Source organism: Vanellus vanellus (assembly GCF_965231255.1).
Source record: "Vanellus vanellus genome assembly, chromosome: 6".
NCBI classification, from domain to species: Eukaryota; Metazoa; Chordata; class Aves; order Charadriiformes; family Charadriidae; genus Vanellus; species Vanellus vanellus.
The window spans coordinates 60,785,349-60,810,312 of NC_138911.1; the positions used below are offsets into that span (position 1 = coordinate 60,785,349).

The window sequence follows — 24,964 nt, forward strand, 5'->3', positions numbered from 1 at the left end:
TTGGGTTTTGACTGCAGACAGCCTCTAAGCAGTTTTACAAATTTAGGTTGCATTATTAGTCTCAACTCTAAAGGCTTGTATATTAAAGGAATAAGTTGGCCTGGTTCAATGACTTACATCAGCTCAGAGTTTTGAAAGGTAAGTGTGCATTTGGGTAACAAAATAGGTTCAGTTCAAGCCAACTTATTTTAACAGCTAAGCACAACAAAAAAAGACAAGCAAACATGAATGAGAGTTTTTATGTTTACACAAGGCTGAGAAGCTTTTACAAACATTAGAAGCTCCCACAACAGTGAAACAGTGCTTTGAAAGAATTACTATGACGCTTTGACAGGTGCAAAACCCGGCCTGCTGTGAGAATGTTGCTTTAGAATTCTACATCTTAGAATGAAATACCTATTAAAACGCTTAAGCATGATGGCATTCTCAGTGCACAGATCGTCTGCAGGTAGAGAACTTGCTTGCCAGCGAAGCCGCTCATCTGCGTTGGACAGGTACTCTGTCCTTGCAATATCCGTACGGAACTGCAATAAGTACATACAGTTAGTATTTGACTAGAGATGTCTTAAGTCAATGCAACTCTACAAGGTTTTTTTTTCCAATAGCTCTATTCTTTACTTAGCAACCTTAACACTTCCATAACTGCTGCAGTAAAATGATTTACGGTTAACTTATCATGTCTGTATCTTTACCTGGATATTTGCTTGCTGCAAATGGTGGGACCACGTAGTGAACAGATTCTGACGCATCTGCTGATCAAAGTAGCCAGCATAGGCAATAAAAGCTCCTGAAAGTAAGCAGTCTCCTGCAATAGTGGACATCTGGTTCTTGAAAGTTTCACTTGTCTTCTCCCATCTTTCACGTTCAGCAGAAAGACTCTTCAGAAGAGCTGTGCTACGGTTTACCTAGAAGTAAACGTGAAGTAGTCTCTTTAGATGACAAATTGTTACAGAATTACAAGTCTCTCGGGACACTTAAATACTGACTTAAGGCCCAAGTTAAATTTAAAAGCTCATAATTAAATTAAATTTGTGTTTCTTCACTTCAGCGTTAATTTTTTATGTTGGTTTTAACTGTTATCTTGATGAACTTAAAAGTGTTAAGTATTAGCGTAGTCATGACATGATAATGATTCAATCAAATACATTGAGAAATTCTCCCCCCCAAAAGAAAAAAGTGTAGTTAAGGCACTACAATTACACTACATCCACACCTGTTTCCAAAGGCTTTCCACTTATTTTAAGCCTTATGTGAACAGTCTCATTAATCAACTAGCAACATGAGATGGTATTTTTAACTCCAGACAGGTTTCCGTAGCTTAAGAAACTGCGTGACACCCAGGGGTGAAACAGACAGCTGAGATGCACTGCACAGGGAAAGCAACCAAGGCTGCTCACAAGTTTGAAGAATGGTTCAATTTCCAACTGTCAAAGATTAAAGAATGGAAAATTACTGATATATAAAAGCCTTACTTTTGCCTCTACAGCAGCCAAGTCTGCCTTAATAGCTTGAGCCTCCGAAATCAGTACTGCATATTCTTCTTTGTAACGGGCAATACTGGCCTCAAGATCACGAATCATCTGCTCCACTTCATTTGCTTTCTGTTGGTTGTCTTTGGCATCATCCTCCAGCTTCTGCAGTTCATTGCGTAGAGGTTCCACTCTTTTCAACATATCGGCATAGTTGAGCTGTAAACAGTAAATAGGCCTTTTAAACTTTCTGAAGTGACGCGTTAACCTCAACCACAGCATTCAGGTATATACTATCCACTGCATCTTTTCAAGCCTAGGTACTTGCAACCTGTCTAAGACTTAATAGGTACTTAACAGAAACTTAGGATTGTTCATCAATCCCTAAGACTAGTTTAAACAAAGCACAGACAAAAAAGTAACTGCTTTTTGCAAGATCCTTCTACTGCTCTGTAGACATACAGAAAGTCATCTGAAAGGTTGAAACCACATTAAGTAGTGTACAGCACTACTTTGCATAAATACTCGACTGGGTGTCCATGCCAGTACTGTGCTAATCTGCCTTTCTTAGTATACAATTGAGTACAGCTAAGCCACAGAACAATTAGGATAGGACCCACTGGCAAGATTCAAGGTAAACAGTCTCTGAACATCATGCCATTCATAGCAGGCACAGTTTAACACGCCAAGCATTCAGCTGTATTGAACACCAACAGGCAAGTAAAACCATTCTTGCATATCTGTCTGGGAGCATCTTCCCAAAAGCCTATTCCTTTAGGAATCATGGAATCACGGCGTTTGAGTTGGAAGGGGCCTCTAGAGATCATCTAGTCCAACTCCCCTGCTAAAGCAGGATTGCCCAGAGCACATTACTCAGGACTGCATCCAGGCGGGTCTTGAAAATCTCCAGAGAAAGGGACTCCACAACCTCCCTGGACAGCCTGTGCCAGTGCTCCCTCACCCTCACCGTAACGAAGTTTTTCCGTGTATTTGAACGGAACTTCCTATGTTTTAACTTGTGCCCATTACCTCTCATCCTGTCACTGTGAACCAAGGAAACTTGTCAAGTGTTTATATCTGCCTAAAGGACCTTAACAGAGCTGCCTGTGAGTGTGCCCCGCTCTGAGGCAAGACAGAGACTGCGTATGTTTCGTTAAGAGGACTGCATTGTGTTTTCCAGCTGAGAATTGTATTGAACTGTAGAATGACACTACTTAAAGAAAGGAAATGCTATTGTTTACTGTCAACCTATAGTTTCTCGGTGCAAAAGCTGTACCACAACTGGCTATTAGTTCTCTGGCACAGTACTACAGAGCCCATAAGAATTCATCTGAACCATCTACCAATTTCTTTGGAGCAAAATAGCTTTAAATATTTAGTTGAACAGAGACAAATTCAGAACTTTTAGACGTTGTATACACCTTCAGGCTCACTCCTGTCACCTTGCATTTGCCTCCCCACAGTACTGACTTTACCTGTGCAATTGCCCATTTCACCATAGGTCCACAGGCCAGCGATGCTCTGTTAACAATTTCATAGTTGTAACTTGGATTTGACAGGTAGTTTTTCTTCATCTTCTCCCGGATGGCATCACTGCAAGGGAGAAGTTTTTAGAGATAGCACGAGTACATGGTAGGACAGCAAACAGCTGTTCAGTATCCCTTTATGTGGCCTGCCTTCCACAGTTGACATGAACAGTTCCTAGCAGTTTTGCAGACTGGTAGCTGGGATGTTTCAAGACGTTGTTTCAGAAACTACAGCTTACAGGCGATAAAAGGCATTTAACAGTATTTTAAGATTAGTCACTCACAAACTGCTTAACTCCGCTCAGAAAAGTTTGAAATTGGAAGGGAATTCAGATGTCCCTAGTCTGACCTTCCACTCAGATTCAGCACCAACTAGGAGGTCCGCCTGGATAAAGCCCTCAGCAACCTGGTCTGTTATTGCTGCAAAACTACTTTCAACTGATAACACGCTTTGGACAGCAACACACTGCTTTGCAACCACGCCTTGAAGTTACTCAACAGCAGCTGTTTTGTCCCAGTTTGCATGATACAATTTGCTTTAGTAGTCTGTTTCCTGTACCAACTACACATTCACTACATGCAGGAATAAATTAGTCTCAAAAGAAATCAAGTGCTACCAAAGCAATTACACAGAGTCCAGTTAAGACCTTCCATATCTTTGTAATGGTTTATTCACATAAATAACCCACGCTTGCACTTTACCTGATTTCCTCAGCAGAGAAGTTAACAATGGTTGGAATGAAGTTCTCTCTCATGATGATGGAACGTATTTGTTTCCAGTCAGTTGTACTTTCACCTAGTAGTAGGCAGATGGACTCCAGTGCTAGCTTAACCGCTGCAGGTGGATTAGCCATAGAACGGACCTCTACCAGGTGCTGTTTCTTTATTGACTTCACAGCTAACCAGTGCCAGAAAGATGAAGAACGTTGATTGGGAAGAAAACAAGTTAGCAAAGTCTATTAAAGTACCCTGGATTTGTAAAAATGCTTCAAGATTCTCAAAAGTAATTTGAGGTTATTGGAGAAGCAGATACTAGCGGATAACATTCAAACTACCACATCACAAGATAAACTTTTGTGAATGTCAACTTGCCAACTGACCACAGGAAACTTGTTCTGCTGTCTAAAAAGCTATTAAAGCAATGATTCCTCTATCCAGTTTAACGAATGGACAACTTGATTGTATGCTGTCTGTGCAACAATGAGGCATCAGTGGTCTTTCTGATTATGATCTTTCTTCATGAATACACAGACTGAATAAACAACTAGAGCTGGTCAGTCAAAACCGAAGCCATAAAAGATAGGAGCATCAAGTATCAGATCAGTACTACAAACAGCACAATATCACAGTTCAAAGACTAGGAATTTCTTCAACACTATTCAGCGCCATGCTAAGACCCTACATTTTTGTTGGACAGCACCAACTCAGACCACACCAAACCACATTCCCAGGGACTTCAGTTTTAGATCCAAGCCTATAGTGTGATCTCTTCAGGTGCTAACATACCATTCTGAGCTTCAATGACAGCAGGCTCCACCTTGTCAAGATCTTCTTTCACACTCATCTGCTTGTCTGCAATGACCTCCTGCTGCTTGTGCAGCTGTTCCTGGATCTCCTGGCTCATGACCTAGAAGGAAATTTCACAGACAAAATACTGCTTTTTAGAAGCTGAACTTCTTCCAGTGCTTGCTCTGCAGGCTCTGTTTTGTAAATAAGAATATTTACTACGCACAGAGATTTAACAAAGACTTTTACCTTTTTCTTCTCAGCTTCCTGCTGATCTTTCACCATCTTTTTCAGTTTGTCATTGGCCGCTGCATTCTTCACTTCCAGCTCCTGACTCTTTATTCTTAGGTCACGCCGCAATTCTTCCACCTGAGATAGATTGTAAGATGGGAGAGAGAATTCATAATAAGCATGGAGATCTATTTAATCACTCCATCCTTATAGAGGGTAAAGTTTTAGAGGTACGTACCTGATCAACGGTTTCCTTGATTTTTCTAAGACCAACATTCAAGTGCATTTGCTGTTCCTCCAATTCACTTCGTTTCTCATTGAATAAGTTGGCATAATGGTTGATGAAGTCTAAATAGTGGCGTGGTGTGATTGCCATGGTTCTGCCTCCTCGTTTTGCCAGACGAGCATTTGCCTTTATGTAAGAAAAAATTGTAGATTATGCATTGTTTTTTAAATCTACTTGGATGCTAAAGATCATGCTTTTTAGGAAACTGATGCATGATGCTGTGGCCTAGAGATCAATATAAGTTAAGCAGCGTAATAATAGCATACCTGATGAAGAGTCTGATGAACAAACACACAACTATTAACAATAGCTTCTCTGTGAGTTGGTGGTTGTGGCAGCTTATCATACACAACTGGCATGTAATCGGGCACAATATAATTTGGTTTCTCAAGATCCATTTTGCTTGTGAACTCTTTGCCAACTTGGTACAGCGCCTCAGTTGACCAGTCTCCAAACCAGTTCAAGACACATCTGAAATACAAAAGCATTTGTGGAGACTTCCCAAAAAGCACTCATTTAACAGTACTTGTAGTACATGTTGGAATATACAGCAATTACCTGTTGAAGAGCGCAGGAGAGGTAGCTGCCCTGTCCTTCAGGCCCTCAGAAGATGGATTCATAGTGAACACAACATGGAGATTGCGAATAACTTGGCTGGTGAACCATTTGTAGAGTTCCTCATGGGAATCTAACATCAAACCTTCTTTCTGTGCTCCTTCTTTACACTGAGTCATGAGGGTGGCATATTCATCTCCTTCAAAGAGACCGGGAACCTAATACAAAAGATAGTTTTGTTGTGGCTTACAGTTGTAAAAAGGCGCTTCAAGTATTTACTTAAAATCTTCTTACCTCTCCATTTGCTAGGAGAGTGTTCATTCTCTCCAGGAATCCAGAATCCAATACATTTGACTCATCCATTATAAAAGCTATTTTTTCATTTTTACAGCCAGAACGTCTCAATACTGTCCTAAGGTCTTCATCAAAATCTTCACCTGTATATTTTCTGTGAACCTAGTAAGATTTAGCATTGGTTATTAACGTGCTTGTTTAGCTTTTAATGGAATTTTTTAGGGGTTGGTATTTTAGAATTTTGAGTTCTGACTAATAGGGTTTAAGTTAAACTAGCATGCCAACCTTAATTTGGTAGACACTCAAACCATTCATCCAGGCAACAAATCTTGACAGGGTTGTTTTCCCTGCTCCGCTGACTCCAATAAGCAGCAAGTGGCCCTGTGGCTGACGGAAGATTCTGAAAAAGAACATAACCGAATATGTTTGATAAGTGTTATCAACTTACTGAAGCTTTCCTTGAACACCTAAACTTCAAGTTAGTACCAAAACTGACACACCTTTCCTCTGACACTACCTGCAGGCTAACAATATAGTCTATGCCATTCTTACTCTGTACTCAGGCTACTCTGTTTTAGAAAAAGTCTCCAAGTACTATATATATGAGCAGCAACTGAAGTCTCAACTTACCGGTCAATTCTTAACACGTGATCCAAGACCTCATTGAACAGAACAAGTGGTACATCAAGTTCTTCTTCATAAAAGACTTTAAGCCTAGCTTTCACATAGTCTCTTAATTCTTCTTGATCCACTGGAATATAATCCTAAAAGAACGAGCCAATACAGTACAGAACTTAATCTTAAGTGAATTTTGCTTAGGGATCAATTTACGAGTAGGTGAGAGCAGAACTATCAGAACACTTAAAGTAGCAATCCGCTACAAAAGCTTAAGAATGCTGTACTCATTTAACTTGCACAGGAACATGTCCACAGCCTAGAGTGCCACAGATAGTGACATGGGTTTTAAACACTCCATCTGCTGAACATACCATAGGTTGAGTCTGTGCTGTCAGTCACCAAAGGGACTGGGAAGTAGCATGATGGATTTATTTCCCTCTCTCCCTCCCTCACTCCCCCAGCTTATTTTAAACTGGCTTTCCTAGCCACTTGCTACTGGTCACAGAGATGGGCAGCAGGCTAGACAGACTTTTGCCTTGGGCCAGCAGGATTTTTACAGATTGCCTAGCTAGATCACTTCAGATTGCAAGAAACAGTCCACCATAAAATTTATACTGTCAGTACTGTTCAAGGGTCACTGCCTTATCCAAGAGATTCCGTAAGGAATAACTGTTGGCAACTTTCTCAGAGTGTTATACTGTTCTTGAAAAATATTATTTATACTTCCTTTATATACTGTGGTAGATCTTACAATAGCATCCCTGGCATAACAGCTATTAACTTTTGTGGTAGAGTTCACTGCAGATAATCATAGTAAGAACTTCTTGGAGACCAGTTTAGCAAAATGATGGGCCCTGATTATCACGTTACTATAGTCATAAGAGCTGCATTACCCAGTTGCTCCCAAGCTATTTTATTTTTTAAGTTTAAAAAAAAAAATTACTTGCCTTCGACAGCCAGTTGCTGTATAAAATAGGTCTGCTCATAGCTTTTTCTTTGTCAATATTGGGGAAGTGTTTCAGAGCAACCATATCAATGTTCTCATCAGTCCAGCGTCTCTCCTCATCTTCTACAAGTCTGGATAAAGAAACAAGTCAGTGACTACAAGTTCTCTGTAATGGAAGGATATAATCACATCACATGGCAGTACTACAACTAAAGTATGTTTCTGCTTTGCACAGATACTACTCCCAAGAGCATTACAGCTATATCAAGGAAATATTCTTATTTGTATTCCAGCTATTTAACATGAAGCATGCTCCAGTTTGGTCTTCTAATGAAAGCTAGCAAGGAGTGGGGAAAATTAATTTTGAATATTTTTTTTTTATTCCCTCCCATCTCATGTTTATTTTACCTGTCTTGGAAGAGACGTAAAGCTTCATGGGCCCAAATCCTGATAAGGCCTTCAACTGGTAAGGTTTCCAGTGGTCTTAATGCTTCAAATATACCTCTCACCCATCGAGTCATTTCACGAGGTGAATAGATGTAGTGTGGCTGTGTGTCTTGAGTGAATCTCTCCTAAAAATTTAAACTTAATTAGTTACTTCATACCAAAGTACCATATTTTTTACAGGCCTTGGCATTGCAAGATATTACTTTGGTACTGTCATTCAGTGGCTTTCATCAGAACTCAGGTAATCAGTTGAGTTCTTATACACATATTATCCGTATGAAAGCCAAACAATGCATGTTAAATGATTTGGCATAAAAGGAAGACTTCTAATTAGAGTTTGGGGTTGTATTTAACAAGTTACCTGAGACATTGTGTAGAATTCTACCATAGCAGCAGTGAGAGGTTCTGCATATGTACGAAGTGATGGGATCAGTCTTAGCATTGCACGATTGAATGTTCCATATATCTGAGTAAGTGAAGCTGGTCCAGGGTAGTCCACATAAACCACAGGAACATGTCGTAAAAATCTGAAAGATTAGCATATTACACAGTCCAGAAAGTCAAATTACAGTCTGTACTATTTTCATTATCTTTTGCCAAAATTAATTAACTGCTTGATTCAAAATGGTCAGCAGTAACAGCAGTTGGTTTGATTGTTCCTTAGTGACTTGGACCAAAAAGCATTCTGATGTATCCAAAGCACTTCAGACAGGTTATTCAAGAAGTGCAACGGTAAATCCACCGGCTGGCTTTCAGGATAAGAACCAACTAGCAGTTAGTTCAAAAGCAAGGAACATAATTTCAGGACAGCTGGTGTTAAACAAGTGTATTAAGAACAGATTATACAGTCGATGCTTCAATTTTCACCCCTATTCTCTTGGTAATAGTATTTACTAGATACATTACCTATGTGAGAGAGGTTTTCTTCCAGGATCAGTAGGTGGATTACACGCACCAACAAACTGAATTCTCTCCAGTTTCACCCATGTCTGGTCTGATGTACGATAGAATCCTCCATGTTCCACCATCTGCAAAAAAAAAAAAGTAAAGTAAAATAAAATCAGTGGGACAATGCATTTCTCTGAAAATAATGGTTATGATATAGCTGATTACAAAGGAAAACAAACCTGTCTAATGAAGGATATGACTCTCTGTGTGCCATACTTATCCATATCTGGCAAGTTGATTTCATCACAGAACAGCACCAGCCACTTTCCCAACTGCACAGGAGCCAGCACCACTCCATTAGGTGTACGCCTGTACTCACAGTAGTGATCAAAAGTTTTCAAAAGCAGCTCCGGAGTGGTTGCACTAGAAAAGTTGAGTCCAACCACCTTACAAAGAGGACAGTGAAAAGAAATAGTTAAAATACACTAAAGCTTGGAAGAGAGCATATCAAGAGTCCTGAAAATGGGTACATTTGGCTTTGCACAGTGGAAGTATATCTACCATCTATATTTCAGGTTACTGCCTATATTCTGACTGTATGCTGTTTGCTTCTCACTGCAGCTTCTCCATTTACCATGCAGCAATGCCTCCTGCCCAACCTTATACTTAAAACATCACAGCTTCATGTAACTGTTACTTCACTTAAATACACCAAAGACTGAGAGCTATTCTTAAACATTACCACAGGTTTTTAAATACGAAATGGGGGAAGGCTCCTGTATTATTGAAGCAGCAAAGGAAAGAAATAGCTTTTAGGTTAAGGATCTTGAGATATAAATTTAGATTCTGCTCAAAATTTTTTTTTTTTTTTTTTTTTTTTATGTACACACATGACTGACTGAGGTGCAGGCATCACTAAATTCTGGCTAGCAAGTAATTTCTGTGCTAAATCAAGACTGCTTTAATCTTTAAGGAGATTAGAGACTTGTAACTACTCGGTAATTCACACACACACATTGTTGTGTACCTCCATGTCAGGCAGAGCTCTTAGAGCACTGAAGAGGGTCATGGTTTTTCCAGAACCTGGTGGGCCACACAGTACTAGAGGTTTGTGTTCTGCCAGCCAAGTATACAGCAATGCTTCATGGCGAACCGTATCAAGGGTTGGTACTACAACGTCAGGAGCTGCAACTTTGTGTGTTTCAACTTCAATTTGAGGAACCTTGGATTGCCATGGCACCCATTCACCTGTAATGGACACCTAGGAGCATAAAAACATGATCAGACAATTTAGAACGGGAATACAGCTCAACCTTAGTTAAAATATTTTTTTATTAAACCACAGAATAGTTTGTGGCATCAAATTTGATGTGTTTATTTAAACAGGCAGCTTGTTTGCTGAACTGCGAAATGGTAAAATTTAAGATAGTCTATGATTTCACCTTCCAGTATCATCTCAAAAATCTAAAGCAAGCTTCTAAGAACATAAGAGAGCAATGCTTCTAGCATAGGAAAGGTTTACCTCATAGTCAATTATAGGTATGTTGGGTGCAGTTGGCAGTGGCACAGTGGTGATTCTCCTAATGTATTCTCCCAGCTCTGCTCGCATTTTCAAACGACTGTCTCCAGAAAGAGACCAGAGTATTGCATAGACCAGGTACCTCTGTAAGCAGCAGCAAAAGCAGCTATTAGTTTTAGAGTAATGGAACAAAACTTAATGAACAATAAACCAAATCTAGCTGCTATACTGACATGTCAAACACAGCAGTCACTTAGAGGCATATGGTATTTACCTGGATGTAACGCTCCAGTTGATCTATCTGCATTGGGAAGTCTGGATGATTGGCATTGTACTGGGCTACGTTGCGGCAAGCTTGATGCAACATGGAGAACAGAGAACCAAGACAGCGCAAGCGGGTGAGATCCATAATATGCTCCAACTTGAAAGCATGTTCAAGCGCTTTAGTTACCAGGCCGTTAGATGTGAAATATGGCTGCATTATGGTTGCAGCATCTCTCTGAATCTGTTGGGGGAGACAAACACCACTCAAAGCACTTGCTTTTCATCTGATTACCAGGCAGCAGGAAATAATTTTTTTTAAGGTTTGAAATGCTTCATGTTTTAATATTCCTTTTTTAAAGAAAAAAAGATGTAAAGAGCAATTCAGCTTTTCTATGATAGGCTGCCATAAATTCTTGTGATACAAGCATTCTTACTACATTATCTCATAATGTAATCTAAGTTATACCTGCAACATTGGGGATGCTGCTTCTTCTCCTTCATCTTCTTTGCCCTTTCGCCTCCGCTGAGCTTCTTCCTCACCTTCATCCAAAGGAATGCTTCTTAGTCTGGCCAGGAAGTTATTGAATATCATGTCTGTACTGAGAACATCCTCACTGAACCAGACCATGCCACACCTTGACACAGTAGCCAAAGTGGCATATTTCAGATCCTGTACCTCAAACATGATACGCACCTAAAGAGTAGAAATTTAAAACAAGACTTTGAAGTAAAAACAACCAACCAAAAGCAAAACAAAACAAAAAACTCCCCACCCCAAAAGAGAGCTTTTAAAATAAGTTAATTTGTATTTCGCCTCTGAATAATCAACAGCAGCATTAAACTATCCTAAGCTATGTTCATCATTATTGACTGTTACCTGAGACTTCTCTATAATCCACATAGCTTGTCTTATGGGGTCAGAGTATGTGAAATGTTTGTTTCCACAAAATCTCCTAACTCCAGCAAAACCACTACCCGACATCAGTATTACTCTGCTTGTGATGAGAAAGAGGGACAGCGCAAGTACCCATTAAGGTAAAGGCAACAACAAGCTTATATGACATCATGTAAAAAAAAGTAACATTACATTTGGTGGAAGGCTGAGACGTTCTCCATTCGGCAGAGTCAATAGTTTGTTGTCATCCAAAACAGAGTTCAAGTTCTCAACCCACTCAGGGTCTACATCACCATCAAAGATAATCCACTGACGTTTTTGTAGTTCACCTCGCACATTGTCTATGATTCTACATTAAAGGAAATATTTATTGCAGAAGAGAACAAAGACTCAGTAAGGCCAGATTATCCATGGCACAAATGTACTGGCCATTTTTCATTTGTGCTATTAAAGACTCACTTTCTCAGGACATGTGTAAACAAGCCATCAGTCCATTCTCTGGTGTTTGGATCCAAAGTACCATAGAGGTGATCTTTGCTGATTGCTTTTGGATCTATAATATGAGCAACACCTTCTACACCCTCCAGCCGTTCAAGGGCTTTCAAAAGTACTCTCCAAGCCATGCTCTTCCCACTTCCAGAGGGACCGACCATCATCAATCCATGATTTATCTGTGTAATCTGATACAGCTGCAGAACCTGTGACAGAAGAAATGATGTACCAATTAAGTCTGAACTTCAGTAGTCAATCTAAGCTTCTATGTATTGCTTGCTTAAGACAAGAAAAAGGAAAAAAGCTTTCCCCCTTTCATAATAAACGAGGAAGTTTAGTGTTATACAGAAACTTCAATTCCATATTTTCAGTTTTATATATTACCTTTTCAACCCACATGCCACCAACTTCTTCTCCATCACCATAGGTAAGGTACATTTCCTGACATACTTTCTTAAGCTCCTCTCGCAAGGCTGTCATCTCCCCACGATGATACTGTACTCCAGGGAACACATCAGAAAGGAGACTGAACAGTAATGGAATATCTTCTGCGACCAGTTTTGGTACCATAGTTTCACATACACTTTGGATCAGGATCTGCAGGGACAGTCACATTTTAGTTAAGATTTTTTGTTAAGTTCGCTTTACCAAACGTGTTTGACAAGGAATGCTTCACTAAATACTTTATTGATAAAGCACCAGACCAGGGTGGTCTTAGTAAAAACAACCATTGATGGTGTTTCAACTTTGAAACTACAAAGTGAATTCCTACTGAGCTTCAGTTTATATGATTATAGTTTCTTACGCTTCTTCACTTTGCTTTTGGTATTACCTGCTAAGGAATTGAGCAGCAATAAGTGTTGTGAATGCAACTACCTCATAAGAACGTGCCTTTCACTATGATTCAGGGACTCCTAAGAAATGTTTAACTTGGTGCTTTTAAGCTATCAAATTACCACCTTTTGTAACCCACATTACTTTGCTTACATGGCTTAACACTAAATGGTAAACACTGCAGGGTTATTTCCTTTGTTTAGTGTGTATCCTGTACTTTATCACAGAAGTAAAGAATTCACACATGCATTACCTCTTGTTCTGGTAAGTTCTCAGCGATTTCTCCCTCATCAACAACTTCACCACGCTCTTCTTTCTCCCGCTTTATCTTCTGAATCCTCTCTCTCTTCACATTACCTGCACTAACCAGTACACTCTTCAGTGCTCTCAAGCCAAAATCATAGTGACTTTGGGAGGACAGCTGTTCATCACAAAGCCTAAAAAGCAAGAGAGACATAATACAATTTGATTCTCAATAGGGATCGACACAACACTCAGTAAATGTCATTGTTTGCTTGAAATGATTGCTGCACAACGTGCTCAGTGAGTTGCAAAGAATATTACAGCTTTGAACAAAAAGCTCTGTTTTTACTGATTGGAGCCAAACTTGTTACTCACTTGAAGAATGGTACTATCTTATTGGCAAGCACTTCAGCTGTACGGAAACCTTGGGAGTACAACATGACCTGGGCAATCAACTGACGGTCTGGTTTTGTCATTGCCAAGCTACGGAACAGCTTCTTCAAATTGTCAGGCAGATTTGATCTGCCTGCATAGCCAGGATTCATGGTGATGAAGATTGCCATGTCAGGGCTCACTTTGACTTGTTTGTTCAGCAGCTCACAAGTAATAGGTGTTGCAGCTGAAAAGAGAGTGCATTTAGTTACGCCTGAGTCAGTGATCAATCACCCTGAGAATAGAAGTCATTTTATCCTATTTCAGTTTCCTACAGTAATGGACAGCAGGTCCTCTAACGCTGCAATTCAAATACATATTTCTACCAGCTGAAAGTTTTTTAAGTTTTGATAGAAAGTGGCTTCATCCTCGGATTGTTTGGGACAAATGTAACTGAGCAACAAAACAGCATGAAGGACATTAGAGATGCTGTACAACACTATTAGGAATGATCAATTACGTACTCTTGTCATAGTTGGGGTTGGAGTGCTCTCGCAAGGCTTCCTGGATGCACTGAACTTGCTGTGAAACGGCAGAGAGCATACGCTCCTCAAGTCTGTTGAACTCGTCAAAGCAGCCCCATGCGCCCACTTGGCAAAGTCCCACAAAGATGCGTCCCATTGCCTGCACGTAGGGGGGAAAATTCACTGAAGTTGCATGATCATTCTTGCCTATGCATAGGCAAAGGAAGCAAAGAAAAGCACTTTATACAATGCATCCAAGGCACAAAGTAGCTGTAGTTATATGTAGCTTACCATATTCGTAGCACTGTAAGAGTTATAAAAGGGTTCTAACCGACTTTCAGATGTTCACTGTTTCACAGAATCATAGAAGATGATCATAGCTTCCTATTACTACATACTGTACTGCAGTGTATTCACAATACAGTCAAGATTAAGTACACTGCATAATGTTTTGTTTGCTGATACCACTATTACCAGGTGCAGTTCTAGTCCTTTATTATAAGGAGGATACTAGAATTACAAAACATTTCAGAAGAGCAAATTGGATGATCAGAGTATGAGAAGGCTTCCACCTAAAAAACAACCTTTGAGGTAGGATTCCGCAAAAGGCAACATGAGGGAATAATATGGAGGTCTAAAAGCCAATGGTTTAAGATGAATAGGAATTAACTGTTCTCTTTTCCACTACAAGAACTAAGGAATCATTAAAAAAGACAAAAGAAGGTGCTCCTTCATAAAGTATACAGTAATGCAGTGGAACTCTTTGATAAGGAATGCTATAGAAGCAAGTATGCATGTGGATTTAAGGGGAGAAATGAGTACCTGGAGAAAGGTCCACTGCAGCATGAATAGAGTAACCCATTTCAGCTTGCGACCTCCTGATCCTCACAACTGTCAGAGGTAGGAAAGGGACTTGGGGCAAGGAAGGAGTATCACACACTATCTGTGTTCCTACTGCTCCCTAGGTATTTTCTTACAGTCACCACTACAGGCCAAAAGCTGACTAAATGGATCCCCGGTCTGACTGAAATACAGCTGTGCAGAAAAAAAAAAACAAACCAACAGATGGGCAACCTGCCAGAGTCCATGAAGTATCATGATTCCTTGTCCATGTTATATATTGTTTTTTTATATGTACACCTGACTGAGGTTTTTATTTTGAGATGTTTGCTGTGTACCAGTTTACAGAGGCATCTCATCTGATTCTTAGTTTGAAGATGCCATTAATTTTGAAATATCTGGGTAAATCTTCTTAGTTTTGAAGAATCTTTCACATGCTAAGGCAAACTCCACAGTTAAGTCACAAAGGATAATTCAGTAATAGTACAGCTACTTTGGCAGTCTCACACTCTCATCTGTTCTCTGTTTAACCAGTAATATCAATACAAACTAAACAGGTTACGTTACTTTCCTAAAGCCAGTCTTAAGCCTCCATCCCATACTTCCTCTTCTTTTCCCTCCATTTGCTGCTACAGAACTACCCATTCCAAAAAACCAGAACCCCTCCCGCAGCAATGTTCTGCTCCACTTTTGCTTTAGGCATTTTTTTGTTACAGACCATCTATATGACCCACAGATACTGGCTCAGTTAAGACATACATAATCATCTTAAAAATTAACACTGCTGGCTGCTTTAGAGTTTTGAAGATATTCCTATTGCTTGTTAGCAGAGAGTACATTTTAAAAATCAAACAGCTTACCTGGAAGTCAAATGTTTCATCGCAGTTGAAAACCAACACAAAGCGGCCAAGCTGATGTCCAAGAGCCTTAACAGATTCTGTTTTACCAGTACCAGCAGGACCTATTTTCAAAGCAGGATAGACACGTTTCAGTGTTTATGATTTGAGGTACCACTGCCTACTCATGTAGTCTGCCAGCATGCCGATTCTGATGGTCCCTGACAAGAGGGTTCAGTGAAACCTAAACTGCTACAACTTCCCCCAAAAGACTGTTTTGTTCTTCAATATCTTAGTTATAAATGTTCTGCATGTTTACATTAAAGCTTTATTTTAGAGAGGATAGTTTATATACTTGTCTCAAGTTTTTATTGTACTTCAGTACAAACTTACCAAATGGTGATCCTCCAAGTCTTGCCTCCAGGGCTTGTGTCATTGTCAGGTAACAGCGGTCAGTAAGAGGAGTCTGTACTAGCTTATCCTGAACACCGAGGTACTCAAAACCGTAGTTGAATTTGGCATTTGCCATCTGAATAGAGAGCTGTTGCAACACGTCTGTCTGTTTTGGGTCAAAGTAGAACCGCATTTGGCTGAGCCACTCAAAGGATTTGGAGTTGTCGATCTTGCTTTTGATCAGTGATCTCGTAACATCTCTCTGGTGCACCAACTCGGTGATCTGGAGAATGAAGTAACTCCTTAGACTGCAGTAATACAAGCCATTGCTAATAAAGCCAGGAATCCTACAGCTTCTCAGATCAGGACAGTAAATTGCCAGCACTTAGAAATCACAACCCACCAACAGTCTCTGCCTTAAAATCCACTGCTACAAAGAAGGACAAAACTAACAATGTTGACTGCTCGTTAAGGACTTCCCTAGCTTTCAGCAAAGCACTCTGGTCCAGTTAGTCTGTTAATCCATTACACTACTGAACTAGATATTTTACTTGCCAGAAACTACAAAGACAAGTACTCCTAAAACGGGCCAGATATTTCCCTCTAAAAATCTGTAGAAATAACCAAGGATGATTTTATCTTCCTACCCTCTCAATCCTTATCTACAAACAAAAGCATACAATAATTACAATAATAAGCAGCTTAATGAGATATGTTACATTCGAATGAAGAAATCAGTAACTTCCATATTTGGAAGAGCTAGTTTGAAAAATCAGTTCAGTGAGCTAGTCTAATATGGTACCACGCATCAAGCTGATGAGAGTGAAAAACTACCACCCCTTACAGGATCAGGGCTCGATGTAGTTGCTTAAACTGCAGAAAACTTTTTCCTAGAGAAAACCTTTTCATTAAACTTTTAAAAATCCTCACCTGAGAACCCAGAAGAGGAAAGGAGGTTTTTACTTACCAAGTGCTCCAGTTTCCTTCTGCGAAGAGGCGGCTGCTCCATCAGCACAGAATCTGCCAGGACATTGAGTGTGACCTCAACATTAGCTAGCACAGAGTGGAGGGGACTGTTGTCTCCAGCTCCACCCACACCATTGAGGGCTGACTCGACATTCTCAGACCACGCAATCTGGGCTGACAGGACAACAAGCTGAGCCTGTGTAACAAAAATCCTCATCAGACAGTTTTCCTCACTGAAGTAACCAAACTGCAGTATAATTAAGTGTTCCATATTGATACCTGGTATTTGTCAATCCAAGAGATGTAGACTGCAGGATCAATTGAAGTTGCCTTTCCAAAGATTTCTACTTCAGTCACAGATTCTGCAAGCAATTTAGCAAGGGTCACTCTCATTTCTTTCTCAACAAGAGTGAGCCACTCATTGATCTTGGGATGTTCTGTGATGGAGACAGGTGTTTTGAAGAGCACCTGCAAGAATCAGGTTTGAGTCAGCCCATGTGCACTTATTTTCAGAATTTTATTTGAAAAGAAAGACTGCAGCTATACCTCCTCTCCTTCACGTGAGGATATCCCAAGGACCACAGAATTATCTTCATTGAGAATAATGCTAGAAACGCCAGCAAACATCTTCTTGAAGTGTTTCTGCAGCTTAGCAACATTTTTGCTGTTTCCAATGATTTCAAGCAAGTCTTCATCCCCGACAAAATAAAACCTAGTAAGTACATAAAATTAGATCTATATCAGAACTCCCAGCTATCACTTTTTATTTATTTATGCTGTGTAGATGACCACTATATGGGAGTAATTGACACTCATTTCCCTAACACTGCAAGAGTGCATGAACCGTAAATTTGCTAGAAGTTATACTTCTAAGATTAAGTCTCAGTTCATAAAGGTTGGACCAGATGATCCTTGAGGTCCCCTCCAACCTGATATTCTATGATTCACGTGGTTTGTACCATACAAAAATGTATACGTGCTCCATACTGTGAATAATTTTCTTTACTTATCCATCCCTGAAATACCTTTACTCTCTCATGCTAAGTGACAAACTAGTCAAGGACTACAGGTAAGTCAGAACCAATGACTTAAATACTGGATCGTGACAGTTTAGACACAGTCCTTCAATCAAATGCTAGGATCAAGCAGTTCAAAATAGAACCTCTAAGTTTACAGAAATCAGCTGCAAGGGCTCCTTAAGCAATATCTAAATCCTACAACCATCCACAGATGAGCAAGTAAGGGAAGCTTCAGACCCACTTCCTGAAAAGTAGCTGTAACTGAATTCTGTATTTAGACAATACAGATTTAAATGGTCATAACATCTTATATACATGCAAAACATGAAAACTGGCAGAGGCTTTACAGAACGGTACACCAATTCCTGCATAAAACTACTGAATTACTTCAAGAGTCAACTAAAGTCAACTTCTTACCGAGGGAAAGAGGACCTCTCCCTTTCCAAGTATTCTCCCAGTGCCTTCTGTATCTTCCCAAGCAAGTCTGCTAGTCTCTCTAATGACCTCTGCACACCTTGAATGTTAAGAACATCCATCACAAGTGGAGACTTGGACACCTTTTTCATGAGTGCCAAAAATTCAGTGCTGATGCTGCAAGTAAAAGAACACAGTACATTAGTGTAAACTCAGTAACCACAGGCCCGCATAACACCAGTTGTCTCTCTGCCTCTCCCATTGTTGTGGCTGCTAAGTTCCCCAAAATAGCACTTTATCTACCTCAAGTCCACAACAACAAAAATCTAACAATCTAAAAATCTATCAATTTCACTGCTGAAGCTATAATTTGCCTTATTTCCTGAAGAGATGCATAAATCTGTTTCTTTGATCTGACTGGAAGGGTGTAGAATGAATAAGGATGACCAGAGCAACTTAAAGCTGGGAAAGAAAATGACATTTGAAGGATGAGACTGAAGCCTGCGGCAAGAGAAATCAGCCTGCTTGTTGCAGCCACAACGCAAGAAAAATCCTTGAAGTAGCTGACTAGAACTAGCAAGAAAAGCCACCCCTTCCAGTTCAGCCACAACAAGAAACAGATTTATGCATCTCTTAGGAACTAAGGCAAATTATAAGCTTCAGCAGTGAAATTGATAGATTTTTAGATTGTTAGATTTTTGTTGTTGTGGACTTGAGGTAGATAAAAGTGCTATTTGGTGAACTTAGCAGCCACAACAATGGGAGAGGGACCCACTGACATCATGAAGTTGCAGGCCTGTCCACATGGTGCCCCAAGGGAGGCAAGAAAAGAACAAAGCAATTAAAAAGTTACCTCTGGAACCGCTGGGTCTCCACAGGCAGCAAGTGCTTGATGTCTGCACTACCAGTAAAGATACCTTCCAGGTAGACCCATCGCCTTTGGACATCAATCCAGACATCAAAGAGTGCCATGATACGGTTCAGCTTATCTTCCCAGCTAAGGGCATCTTCCTCAAACACCTGAAGTTTAAACGCTGCATTAATATTCACTTTAACAGTATCACTAGTTTGACCACTAATATTTATTAGCGGAAACAGTTGTTACAAAGTATGCATAAACAATTCATCTTCTGTCAACTTAAATAGTGAGTATATTCCCTGCTGAAAAATATATAAACTAAACAAAAGGGGAAGGAAAAATTAAATTAAGATTTTTTAGCTTTGTGCTCCATTTTACCTTGTAGTATGGTGATAACTTCATAGCGGACACACTGTTAATGTGCTCTTTTACTTTGTTGAAAAGGTCATCCCAGCCACGAATCAAACGACATTTGTTCTGGTAATTGACCAAGTCCAGTTCATAAGTGTTCCACACTTCTCTTATCTGAAGATAAAAATTTTTAAGATATGATACCGATAATTTCTGCTCCAACATAGTTACAAACTAGAAATGTATTATAGTAATTAAATTTTAAAGGATTCTGGGTTTATGCTCAAGTTTTTGTTAAAAGTACTACAAATATGATGCAGTTTGGTAAAACTTAAAACAAGGTGGGGTCTTTGCAGTCATTATCAAGGACTGCTCTTCCCAAATAATGCAAGTTTCATCAGAGAAAGCTTACATAGCTTTAAGCTGTTCCCCAAAACAGTGTTCCATGGAGTCTCAGCATTTGTATCAACTGCTAAGAATGACAAGTTTACTACACAAGTGTCAGCCACCCGACAGCAAGCCTTTGATTCTCTATTACATGCATACATACAAGAGCTGATACTGGCCTGTTTCAAGAACTCTTCCAAAGCCATCTCTCCCTGAGCCACAAGCAGTACATCTTTGACAATTGCTTCATTTCTCTGTAAATCGACATCCCAGATCTGACCCAGGGTCAATTCTGAGACAACCCAGTTAACGTGAAGCCTCTTCATCAGCTGTTTCCAGTGACGATCTTTAAGCGCCTCGGATTTCAGTTCAATAACTAACATGTTTATCTACAGAAGACAAGAAAGTTACATCCTTGAACTTGAACTATTAAATACATGTATTTCAGAAATTTGTATAACTTACCTTCATGTAGCCCTTCAGAAGTCTCTGAACATACTCATAGGAGGCATACTGTCGCAAGCGGGCAGGGAAGTTTTTCAGTTGGTTCAGCAGACCATCTAAGTTTTGTCGAAGCTGTGATTAACACAAAAGCAATGAAATCTTTCTCTGCAAGTGCTGTGAACATTGTTGTACAAGTCTAAAAGTTGTCTATGTATTTTTACAGAAACCTCTCGCTAATGAGATTATCAACGATATAGCTCTTTTAGTATTATATGTATTTGCATAAGATGTGGTTACTCTATAGCTGGGAATGTAATTTTATTGGTTCGATTAAGACGTATGACACAGTATTGTCACAGGCAGTTTATGGCTTAGCGCTCCTACCACTCTCTACCTCCTGAACTAAAACTGATGCTGCTCATCCAATCATGTAATGAAGTTTCCCTGATGAAGTCCAACAGCCTATTTAAAAACAGCACAGTTTCTTCGCTGAGTCCAATCGCAATTTCAAAAATACTGGAATTGCATAAATCCCCTGCAAAATCATTTAGGTTGTGACAAACCCTGTGATTTTTTTTTTTAGCTTAGCATGAGAAGAACCACAGAATCACAGAATTATCAGAGTTGGAAGGGACCTCTAGAGATCATCTAGTCCAACTCCCCTGCCAAAGCAGGATTGCCCAGAGCACATTACTCAGGACTGCATCCAGGCGGGTCTTGAAAATCTCCAGGGAAGGGGACTCCACAACCCCCCTGGGCAGCCTGTGCCAGTGCTCTGTCACCCTCACCGTAAAGAAGTTTTTCTGTGTATTTGAACGGAACTTCCTGTGTTCCAACTTGCGCCCATTGCCCCTTGACCCATCACTGGGAACCACTGAAAAGAGCCTGGCTCCATCCTCCTTCAACCCACCCTTTAGATACTTGTATGCCATAATAAGGTCTCCCCTCAGCCTTCTCTTCTCCAGGCTAAAGAGTCCCAGCTCTCTCAGCCTTTCCTCATACTCTCAGCCTTACCACGCTCACAAAATTCTGAAAAAGGTACCTAAACACTGAAAATTATCTGGAACGTGACAATTGAGCAAGTCTATCTCAAGAGATCTAATTCCTAATTTGCATATACTTGTGGTAGCTACATTTTTTATGTATACAGAAATTAAGTACCTTGCGAGGCTGTACTGAAACCCAGGGTTGTTCTTTCATTTGATCAATCTGTTCCCAAACCTTAGAGAGTTCAGACCAGACGCCTTTGAGATCCTGCAACTCTTCAAGGGCTACCTATAATAAAGAATGTATCAAACATCAGCAGTTATTCTTAATTTCTTCAGAATCATTAGCATGGGAGAGCTGAACAGAACACTTTTAATATGTCAAAAACCTTCAGATAGCTTGCCAATTCAACAGAACTGTAGTAGCAAATGACCGAGATGAGATTGTTGCATCTCAGGTCACATAATAGCTTCATGAGAGTAAGACAGTCAAGGAAGAGATCACAGACAATCTCTTAAGCCTAGAACTGAACCAGTGTGGAGGTTGTGTCTTGATACCCGTACATGCAGGCTACAAGTCACTCTCTTAAGGGAGAGAGAGATGGAACTGAAACACTTTTATCTGAAATTGACAAGAAGTTATACAAGCAGGTTGCACCTGGACACGCTCTTCACTGCCACTGAGTAGTCCTGTATCTGTTAGTTCCAGAGCTTCCTTGGCCTTTGCACACTTCTCACGATCATCCTTCAGCCTACCGAATTTTCCTTCATAAATGGTAAGAGCTTGAAGAGCCTCTTCTGGACGCAGGTTTCCCTAAAGTTTGGATGGGATACATTAATCCAAAAATCCTACAACCAAGTTGAAGCCAAGTTAAAAGCAAGGACTAAATACAAAATGTTAAACCGGTTTGTTTCATTTTTCCATGTCCAGTTTGCTTACAATAAGGCTACATACTAATCTAGAACAAGACTTATCCCACTTTTACATGCAGTTTTTGGCTTTACGAAATCTCACTTTAGAAAAAAAAAAAAAAAAAAAAAAGAAAGCAGCTTGCTTCTGAATCCTCCTACATGCATGCCTTTGACATATCCCTTGTTTCAGCCAAAGCTTTGTTAGTAACTAAGTTGTCTTGCTTTTTGCACCTAACAAAGACCTATGTTGCATGGGTAAACTTCCCTCTGCTGCTGCCACCCCCCTAAATCAACATATTGGCAAGTTATTATAGAACCCTCAAAAAGAATCTACCTCATTTGCTGAATGAGTATTAATCATCATTACTTACTGTTACAGGCTTTGTTTTCTCCCAGTCTGTTAGCAAGTCAGTTGTTCGGCTCTCCACTGCACGATCCTCTTGAACTATCTTCATCTGCAAATTTGCTACTTGCTGTTGAATGGCAGAATCCTTTCTACGCATTATGTCATTAAAGGCACCCCATTCTCCTTCAATGTTGTCAATGTACAGCCAAGAGGATGGAAACTGGAACCTTTGTTTCTCAAGCAAGCGCTGACCATTGCGATAAAGCTACAAGAGACAGTGGTTGTATCTTAGAAAGAGAAAACTAACTTAAGTCGCAAGGCTAAATACTCAAGATATTTTAACAAGTGCTCACTATAAAGCTCACGGGATTCCTCAGGATATGAAATTCAAATCTGTTCTCAAGAGAACTTGAATATCATGAAGCTGCATCTTAAGAGGCAAGCCTGATATTTCCAGAAGTAAGAATCATTAGCAAGACAACATACCTCAACTTGCTTTTCGAACTGCTTGATTTTACGTTTCAAGGACTGCACATATGTGATGAACGTCACTGCATCTGATGTGCTAGCAGTGTCCACCGAATGCTGCTCCAGTTCTTGACGGGACTGTTTGGGGCATAAATCTGTGTTTTAGAAGTCTAGAATAGTTGATCTGAAAGTGAAAAACTGGAATTTAGACTTGTCTTACCTTAGAAATTTGTGAATGAAACTCTGTCATATTCTGACCAAGCATTTGGCCAAATTTGCTGAGCACTTCCTTGTGCCAGGAGTCATACTTCAAGTTCACCTTTGATTGCACCTACCATTGAATAAAGTCACAAAATAGTAATTTGTCAGCCTTGCTATTTTCTGTTATACACCCATTCAGAAATTTAATGCACTTAACCCGAACTATTATGACTTCTTACCTTGCCATAGTCTATGACAACAGGTCCAAATTCCTTTCTGGTTTCTGCATTGTCAAATGTTCCTCTTGCCTTTCTTATCTGAACTAAAAGGGCTTGCCATTTATTCAGGTCTTCTCCAAGACGGTTGTATATGTTTTCAGCCTGCATATCCCACAGACACTGGTACTGCAGCCAAACCTAATTGAGGTATTTCACAAACAGCGTTCAGAACTTCTCCAGTATATTCCAGAAGATGTGTGTTGTTCCCCCAACCCCCAGGAAAACTGAGAGAAAAGTACACATTCGTTTCAGCTGTAGCATTATGTAGTGTCAGCCTCCTACCTTGACATATTGCTCCACTTCAGTCACAATTCCCATGACAGCAGAGTACGACTCCTCCAGAGCTGCAGGGCCATCAGGCATCCTCGTCAATGCATTACGATAGAATTTCTCTTCCTCAGACAGCTCATAATGCACTCCAACCTGAAAATAACAATTATACATGTGATATACATGAACTTCTAGGGCACTCAGATTCAGTCCTAGAGCACCACACTAACATACTGAGCACAATTAACGGCAAAGTTAAAATAATTGCTCAGACTTAGATACAGCTTCATTACACTTACCTGATATCTCTGACTTTGAATTCTTGGTAGTGACAGGATTACCATCTTCCAAGAAAACATTTCTTGATACAGTTTGTATCGACACTCTTCAATTGGTGGATTCAAGTATATCACCTGGTTGGTTATTCTTAGTTCATGTACAATGTTCTGCAGAAACAGCAAAAACACTCAGTTTTACCGGCAGATACTACTATACGTAGACAAGAATTCTGGACTTCAAGAAGTAGCACACACTTTTGAAAAAAATTAACTTGCACTTAAACAAAGACACCCCACACCAAAACTTACTTTGATCTTGGGTTCACCACCAGGCTTATGGCTCACTTGAGGAGCATCTGTATCCATGTCAACTTCTGCTTTGTCATCTGCTTGTCCAAGAAGAACTTGGGTCCAGGCCCTCAGTCCAGCTTGCAAACGAACACCCAGGATTCTTTCAATCTAAAGAAAATAAGCCACATTGGACGAAAGAGAGGCACATTCACTGTACAAAGATCCCCACTATTGATATATTCTGACACAAGGCACATTATAGCACCTCAAAGAACCAAGTGCTCCTTTACTAAGTCATTAAAAAGGGGTAAGAGTTTTGGTAAATTTTCACTGAATATCAATTCAAAGCTTCTCCTGTCCTCATGGGCTTAAATGGAATTAAACAATTTTAACTGCTTTGAAGTTGGCCTAGTGTCCAATAACCTGAAACTTAACTCAACAGGCAGAGCCGAACAATATGAAGGTAATGAGTCTTTGCTACTGGCATGGTAAATTTTCACCACCTCACTCCCCAGC

At 40.0% G+C, this 24,964-nt stretch overlaps 1 protein-coding gene across 1 annotated transcript in view; it reads right to left on the minus strand.

The window, feature by feature from the left end:
* The window catches only part of DYNC1H1 (dynein cytoplasmic 1 heavy chain 1), a 45,856-nt gene that overhangs the window by 12,271 nt on the left and 8,621 nt on the right, over positions 1 to 24,964 (minus strand). Inside the window, exons 10-56 of the mRNA XM_082485695.1 lie at positions 24,467 to 24,616; positions 24,179 to 24,325; positions 23,892 to 24,032; positions 23,571 to 23,747; positions 23,351 to 23,461; positions 23,149 to 23,268; positions 22,688 to 22,927; positions 22,063 to 22,218; positions 21,580 to 21,693; positions 20,440 to 20,550; positions 20,154 to 20,363; positions 19,615 to 19,761; positions 19,231 to 19,397; positions 18,381 to 18,554; positions 17,491 to 17,656; positions 17,224 to 17,412; positions 16,946 to 17,140; positions 15,979 to 16,261; positions 15,610 to 15,710; positions 13,910 to 14,069; positions 13,389 to 13,632; positions 13,024 to 13,207; positions 12,321 to 12,533; positions 11,904 to 12,142; positions 11,637 to 11,793; positions 11,016 to 11,243; positions 10,560 to 10,790; positions 10,289 to 10,429; positions 9,794 to 10,027; positions 9,006 to 9,212; positions 8,785 to 8,906; positions 8,240 to 8,405; positions 7,840 to 8,003; positions 7,433 to 7,562; positions 6,498 to 6,631; positions 6,153 to 6,267; positions 5,868 to 6,029; positions 5,577 to 5,791; positions 5,285 to 5,489; positions 4,971 to 5,144; positions 4,751 to 4,870; positions 4,502 to 4,622; positions 3,698 to 3,893; positions 2,945 to 3,062; positions 1,473 to 1,688; positions 693 to 905; positions 397 to 524 (exon numbers count right to left, since the gene is read on the minus strand). Of these exons, the coding sequence (XP_082341821.1) occupies positions 397 to 524; positions 693 to 905; positions 1,473 to 1,688; positions 2,945 to 3,062; positions 3,698 to 3,893; positions 4,502 to 4,622; positions 4,751 to 4,870; positions 4,971 to 5,144; positions 5,285 to 5,489; positions 5,577 to 5,791; positions 5,868 to 6,029; positions 6,153 to 6,267; positions 6,498 to 6,631; positions 7,433 to 7,562; positions 7,840 to 8,003; positions 8,240 to 8,405; positions 8,785 to 8,906; positions 9,006 to 9,212; positions 9,794 to 10,027; positions 10,289 to 10,429; positions 10,560 to 10,790; positions 11,016 to 11,243; positions 11,637 to 11,793; positions 11,904 to 12,142; positions 12,321 to 12,533; positions 13,024 to 13,207; positions 13,389 to 13,632; positions 13,910 to 14,069; positions 15,610 to 15,710; positions 15,979 to 16,261; positions 16,946 to 17,140; positions 17,224 to 17,412; positions 17,491 to 17,656; positions 18,381 to 18,554; positions 19,231 to 19,397; positions 19,615 to 19,761; positions 20,154 to 20,363; positions 20,440 to 20,550; positions 21,580 to 21,693; positions 22,063 to 22,218; positions 22,688 to 22,927; positions 23,149 to 23,268; positions 23,351 to 23,461; positions 23,571 to 23,747; positions 23,892 to 24,032; positions 24,179 to 24,325; positions 24,467 to 24,616 (8,036 nt within the window). The remainder of the gene's footprint in view (positions 1 to 396; positions 525 to 692; positions 906 to 1,472; positions 1,689 to 2,944; positions 3,063 to 3,697; positions 3,894 to 4,501; positions 4,623 to 4,750; positions 4,871 to 4,970; positions 5,145 to 5,284; positions 5,490 to 5,576; positions 5,792 to 5,867; positions 6,030 to 6,152; positions 6,268 to 6,497; positions 6,632 to 7,432; positions 7,563 to 7,839; positions 8,004 to 8,239; positions 8,406 to 8,784; positions 8,907 to 9,005; positions 9,213 to 9,793; positions 10,028 to 10,288; positions 10,430 to 10,559; positions 10,791 to 11,015; positions 11,244 to 11,636; positions 11,794 to 11,903; positions 12,143 to 12,320; positions 12,534 to 13,023; positions 13,208 to 13,388; positions 13,633 to 13,909; positions 14,070 to 15,609; positions 15,711 to 15,978; positions 16,262 to 16,945; positions 17,141 to 17,223; positions 17,413 to 17,490; positions 17,657 to 18,380; positions 18,555 to 19,230; positions 19,398 to 19,614; positions 19,762 to 20,153; positions 20,364 to 20,439; positions 20,551 to 21,579; positions 21,694 to 22,062; positions 22,219 to 22,687; positions 22,928 to 23,148; positions 23,269 to 23,350; positions 23,462 to 23,570; positions 23,748 to 23,891; positions 24,033 to 24,178; positions 24,326 to 24,466; positions 24,617 to 24,964) is intronic.